This window comes from Uranotaenia lowii, chromosome 1 (genome assembly GCF_029784155.1).
Source record: "Uranotaenia lowii strain MFRU-FL chromosome 1, ASM2978415v1, whole genome shotgun sequence".
Lineage (NCBI taxonomy): Eukaryota > Metazoa > Arthropoda > Insecta > Diptera > Culicidae > Uranotaenia > Uranotaenia lowii.
The window spans coordinates 75005308-75021399 of NC_073691.1; the positions used below are offsets into that span (position 1 = coordinate 75005308).

Genomic DNA, 16092 nt, shown 5'->3' on the forward strand with positions numbered 1-16092 from the left:
AAGAATCCGAAGTCAGAATCCGTAGTCAGAATCCTATAGTCAGAACCCGAAGTCAGAATCCGAAGTCAGAATCCGAAGTCAGCATCCGTTGTCGGAATCCAAAGTCAAAAAGATGCAAAGTCTGAATCCGAAGTCACAATCTGAAATAAGAATCCGAATTAGAATCCCAGGTCAGAATCCGAAGTCAGAATCCAAAGTCAGAATCCGAAGTCAGAGTTCGAGGTCAGAATCCGAAGTCAGATTTCTAGGTAAAAATCCGAAATCAGATTTCGAAGTCGGAATCCAGAATCAAAATCCGAAGTCAAAATCCAAAGTCAGAATCCGAAATCCGAATTCGAAATCAGAATCCGAGTACAGAATCCGAAGTCAGAATCCGAAATCAGATTTCGAAGTCGGTGTCCGGAATCAAAATCCGAAGTCAGTATCCGAGGTCAGAATCCAAAGTCAGAATCCAAATTCAGAATCCGAAGTCAGAATCCGAAGTCAGAATCGGAAGTCAGAATACGAAGTCAGAATCCGAAGTCAGAATCCAAAGTCAGAATCCGAAGTCAAAATCCGAAGTCAGATTTCAAAGTCAGAATCCGAGGTCAAAATCCGAAGTCAGAATCCGAGGTCAAAATCCGATGTCAAAATCCGAAGTCAGAATCCGAAGATAGAATCCGAAGTCAGAATCCGAGGTCAAAACCCGAAATCAGAATCCGAGGTCAAAACCCGAAGTCAGAATCCGAAGTTCGAATTCGAAGTCGGAATCCGAAGTCAGAATCCGAATTCAGAATCCGAGGTTAAATCCAAGGTCAAAATCCGAAGTCGGAATCCGAAGTCAGAATCCGAAGTCAGAATTCGAAGTCATAATCCGAAATCAAAATCCGAAGTCCAAATCTGAAGTCAGAATCCCAGGTCAGAGTCCGAAGTCAGAATTCGAAATCAGAATCCGAAGTCAGAATCCGAAGTCAGAATCCGAAGTCAGAATCCGAGGTCAAAACCCGACGTCAGAATCCGAAGTCGGAATCCGGAGTCAGAATTCGAAGTCAGAATTCGAAGTCGGAATCCGAAGTCAGAATCCGAAATCAGAATCCGATGTCAGAATCCGGAGTCAGAATCCGAAGTCAGAATCTGAAATCAGAATCTGAAATCAGAATCCGAGGTCAGAATCCGAGGTCAGAATCCAAAGTCAAAATCCGAGGTCAAAATCCGAGGTCAAAATCCGAAGTCAGAATCCGAAGTTAAAATCTGAATTCTGAATCCGAGGTCAGAATCCGAAGTCAGAATCCGAAGTCAGAATCCGAAGTCAGAATCCAAGGTCAAAATCCGAGGTCAAAATCCGAAGTCAGAATCCGAAGTCAGAATCCGAGGTCAGAATCCGAGGTCAGAATCCAAAGTCAGAATCCGAAGTAAAAATTCGAAGTCAGAATCCGAAGTCAGAATCCGAGGTCAGAATCCGAAATCTGATTTCGAAGTCGGAGTCCGGAATCAAAATTCGAAATCAGAATCCGAAGTCAGAATCCGGAGTCTGAATCCGAGGTCAGAATTCGAAGTCAAAATCCAAAGTCAGAATCCGAAGTCAAAATCCGAAGCCAGAATCCGAGGTCAGAATCCGAGGTCAAAATCCGAAGTCAGAATTCGAAGTCAGAATCCGAGGTCAGAATTCGAAAACAGAATGCAAAGTCAGATTCCAAAGTAAAAATTGTTAATCTGAAGTCAAGGTTCGAAATCAGAATTTGAAGTCACAATTTTAAAGTCAGAATCTGAAATCAGAATCCGAAGTCAGTATACGAAATTCAAATTCGAAGTTAGAATCTGAAGTTCGAATCAAAAATCTAAAGTCAGAGTTCAAAGAAGCTTCCAAAGTCAGAATACAAAGTCAGAGTTTGAATTGAGAAAACGAAGTTAGAAACCAAAATCAAAATTTTATCTAAGAATCAGAATAAGGGAGCAGAATTCAGATTCAAAATCAAACTAAATTCTAAGTTAATTCAAATTCAAAATTAAATCTATAATCAAAACTCAAAACTGAAATTCAAATCGATGATAGCGGTTTCTGATTACCTGATATTAAATCTCCACTCTTCATTTTCAACAAAATCTCCCCTTCACGAACTTTATCCGAATTTCGAATGATGCGCTTCGAGTATGTATGCTCAGCAGCCGAGCGCCGCCGAACACGCACACAATTTTAGAAACAAAAGTAATATTCATGAACCAAACGATCCTTCGACGATCGAACTTAATCATACACCCACTCATTCGCGCTGGCAAAAAATACCTTTTAAAAAAATTCAACCTCAAAAATGATAAGGAAGATGGCATCCCTCATTTTGTTTGACTCTACACTTTTTGTCTCTCCCTCTCTGTTCCACACGTATACAGAAAAATGTCTTGAGCTCTTAACTCTCTCTTTTTTTTCGTTTAAATCGTACACTTGCGCGCTCATCCTACAGATTGTCTTACAATCTTGCACTTTTGTATGTTAATTTTGAATCATTTGTTCTGTCAAGTTTGATTTTTTTTAAATAAGAGAAAACACAAACTACAAACTCTTAACAGTATTGTTTCATCGAAACAAAGCGCATTGTTATGCATCGAATGAAAGTAAACTATTGTTTTATTTTTTTGAAATATAAAAAAAAACTCAGAACTGTTCTGTTCTATTTTACTTGTTGTGAGCAATACTAAACTTTTCTCTCTATTGTATCGTATATTCTATAGGTATCTCTCTCTTTATATGCGTTAAAGATTATCCAAAAAGTACAAAAACTTCAACCAATACAAAAAAAACAATCCTCCTGTAAATATGTAACAAAATGACTCCATTTACTCTCCAGAAAAAATAACACCTTCTTCTCTTTCTCTCAAACAAAACTACGTTATTACTAGTGTTGGAAAGAACGATTCGCGTCTCCTCACGAATCTCCTACTCTTTATTTTATTCTCCGTTTACTCTCCACCTTTCTCTCTCTCTATTTCTTGTTCTTGCTTTGTCTCGAGTTTCCTTCTTTCTTACTTCTCTATCTTTCATTTCATTCGATTATTTTAAATCTCTCTTGCGTTTGCTGAATGTTAATGCGAGTAGCTTAGCTCTGGCTTCTGCATGGCTTAGTATGTTTTGTGAATGTACACATTATTGGTTTGATAACATATATAATATATCACATTAAATAAATCGATAACTAGCTTTTGGCTGTGCTGCTTTCTGGAACGATTGATTTAGTAGCTTTTCGATAGTGTATAGGATAAGTAAAACTTGAATTGTCTGAATGTCATAAGAATGGAATCAACAACTAACCAAATAAGTTAAACCTACGGAAGCCAAAGTTCCACTGTTTAAGGCGAACAAACAGAACTTTCGTCGTAACATAACTGAAACTCTACCGAGAACGTAATTGGTTGACTCCTACTAGTGGAAAGACTAGCGCTGCCGAGGTTAAAAAAAACAAAACCCAACTGTAGGAAGAAAATTACTGATTAGGGGCTGACTGATTAGAATTTATACTGTACTGTAAAATAATCTGCTATTCACTAACTTTATTTTACCTTATATTTTCCAACAATAATATGAATCTTATTAAAAGTTAGAAAATTAATCGATATATCCACCTAGTTTTGTTTTACTAAACTTTTTCTCTTTTGTTTTGAAATTGTATCGGAGCCATGCGTGCTCGTTTTATTTTCTTAATTAATTTTTGCAAATTTGTATCGAACCTATGTCCAATCACTCAAGTCAAAAAATTGATCGAAACTTTGTGATCTCTTTCCCGCATCGATGGCAAAAACAATGGAAATTCCCCCTTCAATTCATGAAACAAAAATACAAAACTACAAAAATAAAACCACACTCATTGCCAAAACAAAACCAAACATCTCCCCCGATTACCTGAAACCGCCAAAAACCAACAAAACAAAAACAAACCCCTGTCATTCCTAAACAACAACAACAACATCAACCACAACAACAAAACTGCGAGCGTAGAAAGAAAACCACTCGCTTTAAGTACGATCCGCCGTACGTGAAGAAACCGATGGCCAAGTACGTCGGCGGGCCGGCCAATGCCAACCATCACTCCCAGGACGACATCTCGCTCGAGGGGTCCAACAAGCTGATGTTCACCAACCAGAATGCCCAGTTTCGGTAAGTAGAGTTCCGAAGGATTGCATCAACAAATCAACAGGAAGAAAACACATAATCAATTATTTTCTAACCTTAAGAGAGAAAGATCGAAACGAAACTGTGCACTTCACTTAAAAGTTTTAGGTTATAGGTTTAAAAAGTTCTGCGAACAGATTTTTTTATGAGTAATGACTGCAACACGTGACTGCTCCAAGCAAACCAAAACCAGAAAAATGACAAAACATACCTACAAGAAATTGCATTCTACAAAATTACACTAACAAATACAGTCACAAGCGCTGACATAAATAAAGTCTTAGTTTGGGAGGTGGCAATATAGTCTTTTAATTACATTCAGGTTGTCTGATTTGAGAGATCCTTTACTTAAAATATATAAATAACACTATTACAATACTATAAGGGGTTAATAAAGATAAACAATTTCAAGGTATTTGATTAATATTGAATAGTTTTATTTATTTTAATTATTTCGCTTATTAGATTAAAAACTTGCAAAAAGATGCATTTCTAAAAACTGTAACGGGTTAAAAAGTTTCAGATAGAATTGATTTTAAAAACAGGAGTTTTATTCCGTTTGGGGTTGATACCAAACTACATTCGACAACCACAATTTTTGTTACTCGTTCAAAGCTTGCGACACCAGGTTCGTAAACTTTCATTCATTTCGCATCCCTGCACTGATCAAAAAGTTGATTAAACCCACATCACAATGTAGAACATTGACGGCTATGATGAAATCATTACTATCCATGACCTTTCTGTCCCTGGCAGAAATGTTGAGCAGCAGCAACCGGAAGCACTTTCGGAGTGGAAAAGAAAGAACAAACGCACGAATGTCAAAAGTGGAATAACTTTATTTTCTGAACTGCGTGTGTTGTATTCATACGCTGAAATCCATCATTCGATCAACTCGATGACAACCTTCCTTCGGTTCGCTCGAAGATAAACTGGCCCGACAACCTTCTTGTTACCGATGCCGTTTCTCGCGGCCTGACGCCCTTCGCAGCGTTGCAGACGTTGCAGCGTTGCTGTTGCTGTTTAACGACCTTCCGTAGTTCCCGGCTCGTAAGTCCTCCAGAGGCTCCTAGTCCGACGACCACCACCTGGCCTACAACTTAACGACCTTCTACGGCACCGCCCCGCCAATCTTCCATGACTACCGGCACGACGAACCAACAGTGATTCCAGTCCGCTCTCAATGGCTCCGGACCAACGACCTCCCGAATCACCAGTCCGTCGACCTTCCTCCCGTGTTTCCTGGCCTGCCGACCTCCACCTGGCTTCCCGGTCCGACGACCTACCAGTTTGCTCCCGGTCCGACAGCCTTACAAGGTTCTGGCTCGACGACGTTCCTCTGGATTCCCGGTGCTGGTTTGCCCTTCTACTTATTGGCTTCCTTCTGGTTGAATACCACTACTGATTCCACTCTTCTTCTCCTTTCTACTGGTGCTGGGCCCATAACCTCTTGAGCACCAGGGAGCACTTTCGGAGTGGAAAGGAGAGAACAAGCGCACTGTTCTATGGTTAAAACTGGAATGACTGTATTTTCAATAAATGGCTTCTTTTTATACATTAAAATCTCTTCGCGTTTACTTTGAACTGCGTGTGTTGTTTACACTCACCCAGATCGAGGGAATGCCAACACTCCTCCTCAACACACGCTGTTCACCGCTCAATGAAGCACCACGCCGAACCACAACCATCGCCTTCAGCTCAACGACCCTCTTCAGGTTTCGCTCGACGACCATCCTTCGGCCAACTCGATGACGACCTTCCTTCGGTTCACTCGAAGATGAACTTCCGTCTGGCCCCCTTCTTGCAGTTCGGTGGCGTTCTTCTATAAACTTCCGTCTGGCCCCCTTCTTGCAGTTCGGTGGCGTTCCTCAAGGCTGCCCACTTTGGGTTGGATCCTTAAAAAGCGTTTCCGAGATCGGTTAGCAAAGAGAGAGTGCCAAACGAGTGGAAGACTACGGTGCGTCGCTTTACGTCTCCTCTTGAGGCCTGACACCTCCTAGTGGCTCCAGCCCGACGACCTCCACTTGGCGCTCTGGTCTGACGACCTTCCGTGTTTCCCGACGACCCTCCGTAATTCACCCAGAGGCTCCTGGTCCGATGACCACCACTTGGCTTCCAACTTGGCGACCTTCCACGGTTCGACCCGCCAACCTTCCCTGGCTTCCGGTACGACGTACCACCAATGATTCCGGTGCCCCCTCAATAGTTCCAGACCAACGACCTCCCAAAGCACCTGTCCGTTGACCTCCCTCCCGTGTTTTCTGGCCTGTCGACCTCCATCTGGCTTCCCGGTCCGACGACCTACCAGTTGGCTCTCGGTCCGACAACCTTACACGGTTCTGGCTCGACGACGTTCCTCTGGATTCCCGATGCTGGCTCGTCCTCCCATTGGCTCCTTGGCTCCAGTCTCCAAGATTTAAAACGCGTGGCGAAACCGATCGGCTGACTTGAGTTAGAGGGCGTCACCCACCTTTTTTGTGATTCCCAGGAAATACACCCGTCACCCGAATATAAGTTCCATGGCCATGAACGTGTCATCTATAGAGATTTCAAAGACCTCTATAGCCTTGTTTTTCTTACGTACCATAATCTGCCACTCGTTTGGCACTCTCTCTTTGCTAACGGATCTCTAAAACGCTTTATGAGAATCGAAAACCGCTTTTTCTCAGATCTGTAGAAGTGGTAAAAACCCGTAGATCTATGGGAAAATTCGTAGACCTGGTCACGCTGGTTCTACAAAGGTCTGAATCATCTGGTAAGCCGCGTTTTCTCTAAAAATAACTTGCTCTCATACAGCCCTTGCACTTCTTGGGAGTCACACTCGCTTTGGATTAGTCTGGACGATGGTATTCATGCTGTTCCGGACGAATAGATTTTGTCTTCGGAGGACGCCCTGTTCCGTCAGCTCAACCAAGAAAGTTCACTACAGGCCCCGTAAGCCGGTATAAGGAGCGCCATCGATTCCGGTAACATGTCCTTAACCTTCTAGTGGATGTTGGAGTTATTGTGTCGGTTGTAGCATCGATCAGTTGTTTGGTAACTGGAAATTTCCACAGTTCTGGAATGTTCGAAACTTGTTTTTGTGATGGTCCCACAGGCCCATTTAAGTCCTTCCTCCTTCCCCGTACGCTTCTATCTAGAAGTGTGAGGAACAGTTTGTCCTATGGGTAATTTTGTTTGCATTCTTTTTTTTTTCAAATTATGTACGACTTGTTTGTCTAACTCCCGCGTATGTCCATCACCGTACAATTTTATATCTGGAATTTTGTCAGATCTTCATCAGCAAATGGTCCATTTTAAGATTAGAAACTCCTAGTTCTGTTCTTGAACCAATGTTATGGAGTTTACCAACGTCGCTAGTGGTTGGGCAAGCTCTCTTTTTTTGCTTCTGCATCCTTGCAATTCTTAATTTGTAAGTTTGTACTACTCAAGTCTTTCGAGTTCCAACTCAATGGGAAGGTCCTGGTGCCACAGATACAGCTGGCAGGTATCCAGGCTATTCTTTTTCGGGTGCCTGAAACTGGGTTAGCCAGGTATCCTATGAGAAATAGGATCAGAGCCTTTTTACTTTATGTTCCCGCGCCAATCCTCAGGTCCATAGGGCCATGATAAAAGACCTCCACTGTTGACAATCCGGAGCCAGCGTCTGCACAAGGTCCCAGTCATGATTCTCGTCGAAAGTTCGAATTTCGGTGGCTGGGCTTCGCCGTCACAAGTTTTCGGGTCTGCCTCTCCTTCGATGTCCTCCTGGATTCCACTCAAGCGCTTCTCTACAAAACACATTTACATTTTTTCACAGCGTATGTCCAATCCATCTCCACTTACGTTCTCGAATTTCGATTTCCGGCACCTTTTGATGACATCGGCGATGTTGTTCCCCGTTTGAGATCCAATTGCCAGCCTACCAGGCACTGATAATATTGCGCAGACAGCGATTTACAAATACTTGCAGTTTTCGCGTCGTTATCACATATGTGCACCAATTTTCACACCTATACAACAATACGGATTTCACGTATGTGTTGAAGATTCGGATTCTCGTTTGTAGATCTGACGTGAGCGCCAGATGTTTCGGAGACTCGCAAACGCTAATTGGGCCTTTCTGAACCGTACTGCTGTTTGCTTCGCGGCCAAGTGCTCGACTCACTGAAGCGAACGAAAAACCGACGACGAATCAGGAAGGGTCTGTGTCGAAACCCACTGAGGAGAACGAGAGGATTAGAGCGAGAAATATATCATTCGACATAGATTTGACAGATCTAACTATGCTTGCAAACAGTGCTGCCAGTTGCACTGTTGAATGAATCAAACATGTACATGATGTTTTCTCTGATATCTCACACACTCCACTTTCTAAACTAGTTGTCCAGCTACCATGAATCTGGAATGATGCTTCTTGTTGATCTCCATCGACCCAGTATTTCCGACATGGACTTTGAGACCTGCTGCCTTGGAGCTTTCGTTGAGGACGGCGATTTTGCTCTGCGTGCCTTTGGGCTTGTTAGTTACAAGCGTAAATCGGGAGAGGCATCCGTATCCACCGGATGACCAGTCTAACAAAGGTCAAAGAAACTTCTTCACATTTTTCGCCATGCTATTACCTTTAACTGCTGGCCGTTCCCTATAGATTTCTCTGAGCAGCAGAGCAGTGGCGGTCAAGTATCTCCAACAAGATTTCAAATTCGTTAGCCAATTAGCCAATCTCGTCACAAGAAAATTGGAAGGGATACAGTTCTCGTGACCATATCTACAAGATTGGCAGGTACGAGCTTTGCTTTGGACTACAGCAAGGTTAAACTCTAAAACATACTCGCTCTACTGCACTCCACGGCAACACTCATTAACATATCCCTTCAGGTGTCAGGTTTATACTCAATTGTAACCTCTCTTTATGACGATTCAAGTGCTAGCAAACCAAGGCCTTTATGCCTTACTACGGGTTTTTCGCTGGAAATCCACCGGTGACCGATCGAAAGATGCTTCCCTTGGACTAGCAATCCTCTCTCGCAATTCTCGAGGAACGATGATAAAGTCATGCGAAACCGCAACTCGCACAAATTTTGAGAGTAACATTACCCTGAGGGTAGCTGTGGCATCCTAGAATATGTCTCTGCTCTCACGCTAAAAGAGAGTATCTGAGAGTCAAGAAGTATGTAAGCGATGGTGAGCAATCGCGAGCACAATTGACCTCTTTTTTTCTATTAGTTGTTAACCCAGGGGGTAAATCCGTTTTACGGATTGCATTCCAAGGCGCGGCGAGCCACCGCGTCCCCTCAGTTTGCTACTCTGGGTCCATGGGTGCAATTGGACGACTCATGATACAATGCTAAGAAACACTGTACCCTTTACGCCATAAAGTCCACTTGGGGCCACTGACCTTTGTTCCCACCTCGAACTGTTTGACACACTATACTTCAATAGTGGGAGGTCAATTCGCGCTAATGCGCTCCAAGGCAATACTCGCTACCAAATCCTCTGTCAGCAATACCTCATTCTAACACAACTCGAAGCGCAACTCTCCTCTGACGAGTTAGGACCGACATCTCAACGTGTTAAAAGAGGTCCCCATTTAGCGCAACTACTAACTTTGTGGGTCTAGTCCAGAAAGTCCAAAAACACAAAGCGAGTTGTCACTTTCTCTGTTCGAACACGCGGGTCAGGAGGCAAGCCTCCTAAGCCACGTGTAGGACTCAGACTCCACCGAACTCTCTAGTGTTGACTTAAGTCACCACTCAGCGCGACTACTCAATTTTCAAGTCGGGTGCTTTACTCCCCGAAGCGCAAATCGAGCTGTAGAAAGCCCTCATCAGGTCGCACTCGCCGTTTGGGGGCAACAATTCCCGAAACGCGTGTCGAACCCTGACACCTCCGGCATAAAACAGTGCCTCACTGACGCTGACGTGTAAAATACGTCTCAAAGTGATCATCTACTCGTTTTTCGAGTCGGGTCTTTGCCCACCGAAACGCAAAACGAGTTGGCGATCGCTCTCCCTTCGGTCACGTCCGCATTTCAGGACCATAACCCCCCTAATGCGTGTTGGACCCTCACCCTCACATTTAAGTACTGGTACCTAAGTACCCGGGTGCACCACTTCTCCGCGCGGGTTTGGCATACCCGTTGACGGCCTCTAGTGGGTGTAATGGTAGTTATTTTGGCCGAACATCTGCAATACGCCGGACTTGCAGACACGTTTCCGCCCTGGACCACGAGGAGGTGGAACTACCAGCCCAGAGCGCACAACTGACCTCTATTGTATCTAGGTAGTCATCAAGTCAGTTGTGCGGCAGTGTGGATTTGGACCTCAATAGGGTTCTAAACCGGGACTCCACTGTAACCTCCTACAGAAAAATACCAATTTCCTTCGTGATCGACGGTTATACTTACACACACGAGTCGTGCCTATAAGAGCCACTAAGCATAAGTTCTTGTATTGTTTGCTTAGAACTACTTCTCGCTGCTAACAGTGTGAAGGCACCAGATGAGTATTCCAGTTATCGGAGAGTGCAGGTTGTACGCAACGGAACGGCGGAGCAGTGGAATCGGTTACGATTCATCGGCAGCTTTAAACATTACGAACGAGAACAAACTAATGGTATTCCTGAAAAGTGCAAAATTGTTAGATAAACTGTAGAATTAAGACCAAATGTACACACTTTCTTAAGAGGAAGAATGACCAAGGTGGTTAAAATCCTCTGTAAATAAACAAAATAGAATAGAGAGTATTCCAGGTCAGATCGTAAGACTCGAAGCGACAGCTTTGTGCAATGGGTTCTGTCCGATTTTGAATGAAACATATCTCCTAGTGGAGTCGTCTACACCTTTGGAAAGCAATCGTTTTACTTCTACCGGCATGGTTGAACCCAGGCAGTGAGAAACTATTTTTTCAACGTCTGCGTCCGTGATCTGGGACTGAAGACAGGCTAAATACAACCCGACCTTAGGTGTCGGGGGTGGAGGAACGATAAACGGGACTGAAAGGTCACTAAAATCAACGGCATTTGTCCCAGCCATTGTTGAAGAAACCTGCGATACTCCATGAATCCCGTGGAGACCTTAGAAGTTCGGTAACGGGAATGTTTTTGGTGCCCCAGTCAATGGGGGAAAAGCGTACGAAGTTGTAGGTGCATTTTGAGTCAGAGCCATATCGTCGACTTTTTTGGACAGTAAGTCTAGCTTTTCGAGTACATTACAAGGCTAGTCGCTTTTGCAGTAGGATTACCACCCGTTAAATATAGATCATCGATATTACGGCGGATGCTTCATTTCCTTTGGAACAAAATGGACTGAGTTGGACTCATACCACTCCAGGTAACTTTGAGAATAGTGGCATGATGCCAAATCTGGCCAAAATAACGGAGCTTCGTCGTGCTGCTGCAAGAACTACAAAAGGCGCTTCTCGAGGCACTCAGATTTGTAGATCTCGCCATTTACTGTACCCTTTGTCACGAAAGGCTAACTTCTTAGTCCACAAGAGCAGATGGCCTGCCAAACGAGATATTTGGAGGCGAACTTCGACGTTTTCTTCTTCTTAAATTTGTCGTCCACATCGAACTTGCTCTTGCCGGTGAAAAACTCTAACCCCGGAATTTGCTTAAAATCGGCTGATATTTACGTTTCGTCGTCCATCACTCAGCAGCCATATTTCGTCAGCATCTTCTCGTAGAGCTTCCCGGCCCGAGTTTAGCCGTCGATTGTTGCCGCTCATCGCGGTTTGGGAAGTTCTGTACCTTGTATGTATGTAGTCCAGCTCTCTTCTTTGCATTCTGGACGCAGCTCTGCGACATGCCGATTTTCTTAGCCAAATCCTTCCCCTCCGCCCTTTTGTTCTGCGGCCCCGGTTTTCTTCCAGCTCCTTTGCCGTCGTCCAACGTCAACCGCTCCTGGAATCGCTTTAACACTCTGGAGACGGTTGAATGGTGAATGTTCAACATTTTACGCAACTGACGGTGCGTCAGGTCCGAAAACTCCAGGTGTTAGGAAAGAATTTGTTCTCCTGACTCGCGTTGGTTCACCTCCACTTTCGAAGAATCGAAAAACACGACTTCGAGTTTGACATCATGTAAACAATACACGCCAATGAGAAAATGAGCAAAATTTGCTTGATTTTTAACCCAATGGTAAAAAAAAAGTTATGCCCTGTTGAATGTGTCGAAATAATTTCGTGTTCGATGTTCTCACAGCTAATATCTTAAAAAAGTAATCTTATATAATGTATGTTGATATTAGATCTGGTCCGGTGACTTTTAGGAAGCTTTATGAATGTTTTGTGTAAAAAGTATGATTTTACAGCTACGTTTATTGCAGCTAACCATATGTGAAACACCTTTTGTTCTCCAGTATATTTTCTCGACTGTTGTTTTCTACCACAATCATAATCTAGATTTGTTCCCGGTGTAGCTCAATCGGATCAAATAAACAACTTTCCGTTTCCTCTCGAACAGTCTCCTACGGCGGCGGATAGATTGATGAAACGCTGGAAAACAAGAACAAGAACCTCAATAACCAATATTTCCTCCCGTGAGACGATTTCGTTGTCATTCCTAGCTGCTGCTGTCATGCTTCTGAACTCTCTGAAACTCAAAAAGCTGTTCACCCGAACAACACCGTCCTTGTTGGAGAATCATCCTTCAAACTCAGTACACACGGTAACAAATCGACTGATAGCAAATCATAACCGATTCCACTGTTTGCGGAAGCCAATTTTTCAAAAATCTTTCAACATATTTGCATATTTTTGTTGTGTTTCTCCTAATTTTTTTTTATAACTTAAAATAAAACTCTCCACCAAAAGGATTTTTGTTGATTTTTTTAAAACGTTTACACCTTTTTAAAAACTTCATCCCGTGACCCCCGAAGACCCAGAGATCTATTTTTCCATATTGTACACAATCGATCGAACATCGAACATCAAACGAAGGGGAAGTTTCCGACGATATCCGGACAAATACCATGGCTGCGCGCAATCTTTCCCCGGTGCGCTCGGTGCGGATTTTCCGGAACAACATTGCAGCTCCCCGGGCGCTTGGGGGAATTGGGGTTTTCGAGTTTTCCGCTCCGCGCTAGCCAGTTAGATGGCTCCAGCTAAACTGCGGAAGAAGTCAATCGATGGCGCCTGGTAGCTGCCCAGCTGGCTCTTTCTCTCTATCTCTCTCTAATGTATCGATGCCGCCGATATTTTTCGATCCGTGTATTGGCATTATTATTATCGTTGTTGTTTTGGTTCCGTGGACTGGTTGATTCTGCAACTGGTCCTCCAAAGGAAAGGATTTATGGTGATTCTGTGATTTCTGAATTGCCCTTCCGGGGATATCTGACAAATGGCAGCTGCAGCAGTGCCGGATCGATTCAAACGGTGGAAGTTTGATCCGTAGGGTGTTGAGATTTTTTTCAGCACAAGATAGCGTTTCCAGGCACTGACATAAAATTACTTTGAGGGAAAGCTTAAAAATATTTAATTTTCTTATTTGAAGGATTGTAAACTCCATAGAGAAATACTGGAAACATCATCTAGTTTTGATTTTTTATTAAAAAATAAATAAATAAATAAACATCAGCTCCGTAGGGTGTAAAAAATTGATAGGAAAATCATGATATATTGGATAAGCGAAAACATTCAGACATTCCAAAGGTAGACAGCATTTTCGATTGTTCCAAATACTAGTGGTTCGTTCCTATTTATGCATGCAATTTCGAATTAGTTTTCCTTTCCACGCCACGAAATATTCAGAACCAAAAATAAAACCATTCACAGTATTTATATCATCTATCTATCTATCTCTCGCTCGCTCTCCGAAACATGATCCCATAAATTGAAACAAACCAATCATCATTCGTCAGCAAAAATTTCCCATTTCCACAATCATGGCAAAATAATGGCCACAACAAGCCATAAAACTCATCGGGGCAATAGACTCGACAGTAGGTATCACCTCAAGAAGCTCTGCATAGGTCTGTCCATGCGTATGGACTCTCTGGAGCCACCCTCAGCAAATAGAAAAGGCAACAAACCCGGAAACGAATCATAAACCCTGAAGGTCTAATCTTCCGGCAACATTCGAACAGGAAAAAAAAAGATTCTAGCTTCCAATCGAAGGAAGAAGCAAACTCCCTAAAAAAGTTAATCATCAATTATTGAACTTTACGTCTTTTAGTGCTCTGTTCCTCATTTTTTGTGGGTCAAATTTGCTTTCGTCCATTGAAGTTAGGACTTTCCCAATTGAATAGCAGGGAAAAACGCAGACACTTGCTATTTGTACCCAGGTTAATTCTCAATTGTTTAATTTTGATCTTACATTTAGTGTTTTTGAAAATGAAATAAGGTTTTTTTTATGTTTTAAAAGTTCCTACCCCTTTTAAGGATCTAACAAAGTTTTATCCATCACATGTGGCTTTTAAAATTTGTTCCAACCTTTAAAAAAATTGGAACCAATAAAAAATACCTCATCCTAACGAACAAACCTACAACATTGAGCAGTGAGCCAATGTTAAAGGTCCTTGCGACTTGATTGAGGGAACACAGAGCAAAAAAAAAATGAGAGAACAGTGAAAAAAAACTATTTACCTCCTGTCTGTAGCCTGCAGCAATTCAATTTATCCGAACGTCAAAAGCTTCCACCAAGTCATTAACGCTGATGGTTTTGCCGGAATCCATTTGCGTATGCTTTAATGGGTTTTCTGCTGGCTGGGCAGCCGGCTGTTTTTTTTTTTTTTGGTGTTGCTTGCCCATTTTTTTTCTGTTTCGCGTGGCCTCTCGTTTATTTAGCTGCTTCAAAGTGTGGCCCCTCTCCCCGAAAGCTGACCAGCAACCGTATTGAATCGAGAAGAAAAACGATTTTCGGGACCAGCGTTTTTATCTCGTGGATTGCAATTTTCATTACTTTTTGCATGGGAAAGTGTAAATTTTTAGAGCTATACCTTTGAAAAAGGTGTGCGGAAGGCGGTTAGCAACGATGGTCTGATGGATCATCGACTTTAATTTCCAATTTTAAATTTTAAATTATGAGATGGTAAGCTTTTGAAATTGGAATTCTTATTTATTGATTTAAAAATTTGAATTTAAATTTTAACTTCTGATTGACACTTTTAGAGAAAAAAAGGATGAAGGATCAGACTCTCATTGTCTTTCAAACTTGTATTCTGAATTTTAACCTAAAATTTCCGGTACTAATTTTTATTCTTATGCTGGATACTGATTCTGAATATTGAGTTCTGAGTTCTAAGTTCCGAATTCTGAGATCTCAATTCTGAGTTCTGAGTCTTGAGATTCAAAATTTTGAGTTCTGAGTTATTTTAAATTTGAGTGCTAAATTCAGAATTTTGAGTTCTCTTAAATTTCAGTTCTGCGTACAGAATTCTGAGTTCTGTCTTCTGAGTTCTGAGATCTTAACTCAAAACTCTCGTAAACTCTTAAGTTCGGAATTCTGAGTTCTAAATCCTGAGATCTGAAATCTTATTTCTACATTCCGAGTTCTGACTTCTAAGTCCTCAATTCGGAATTTTGAGTATTGTTTAGAACTTCAAACATAAATTTAAACTCCTAATTCAAACTTTAAGAAAAAAAATAATGATTCAGAATCTCATTGACTTTCAACCTTTGTTTTGAATACTAACCAAGAATTTTCTGTATGATTTTCAATTCTTATTCTGGATTCTGATTCTGAATATTGCATTCAGAATTCTAAGTGCCGAAATCTGAGTTCTTAATTCCGAGTTCTGAAACCTTAGATTCAAATTTTTGAATTTAGAGTTATATTCAATTTGAGTTCTGCATTCAGGATTCAGAATTCAGAATTATGAGTTCAACTCAAAACTCTCGTAAACTCTTAAGTTCTGCATTCTGAGTTCTGAATCCTGAGTGCTGAAATTTAATTTCGGCATTCCTAAGTACTCAATTCTAATATTTTAATATTGTTTAGCATTTGTAATATAAATTTGAACTCCTGAATCAAAC

General features: G+C 42.0%; 1 protein-coding gene across 10 annotated transcripts in view; it reads left to right on the forward strand.

Moving 5' to 3' along the window:
* Positions 1 to 16092, forward strand: part of LOC129739173 (disintegrin and metalloproteinase domain-containing protein unc-71) — a 1315240-nt gene that overhangs the window by 1255395 nt on the left and 43753 nt on the right. For 8 of the 10 annotated variants that reach the window (XM_055730592.1, XM_055730589.1, XM_055730594.1 and 5 more), the window contains one exon: positions 3968 to 4126. The exons of the other annotated variants lie outside the window; for them this stretch is intronic. In XM_055730592.1, coding sequence (XP_055586567.1) covers positions 3968 to 4126 — 159 coding nt within the window. The remainder of the gene's footprint in view (positions 1 to 3967; positions 4127 to 16092) is intronic. 10 annotated transcript variants of the gene reach the window in all.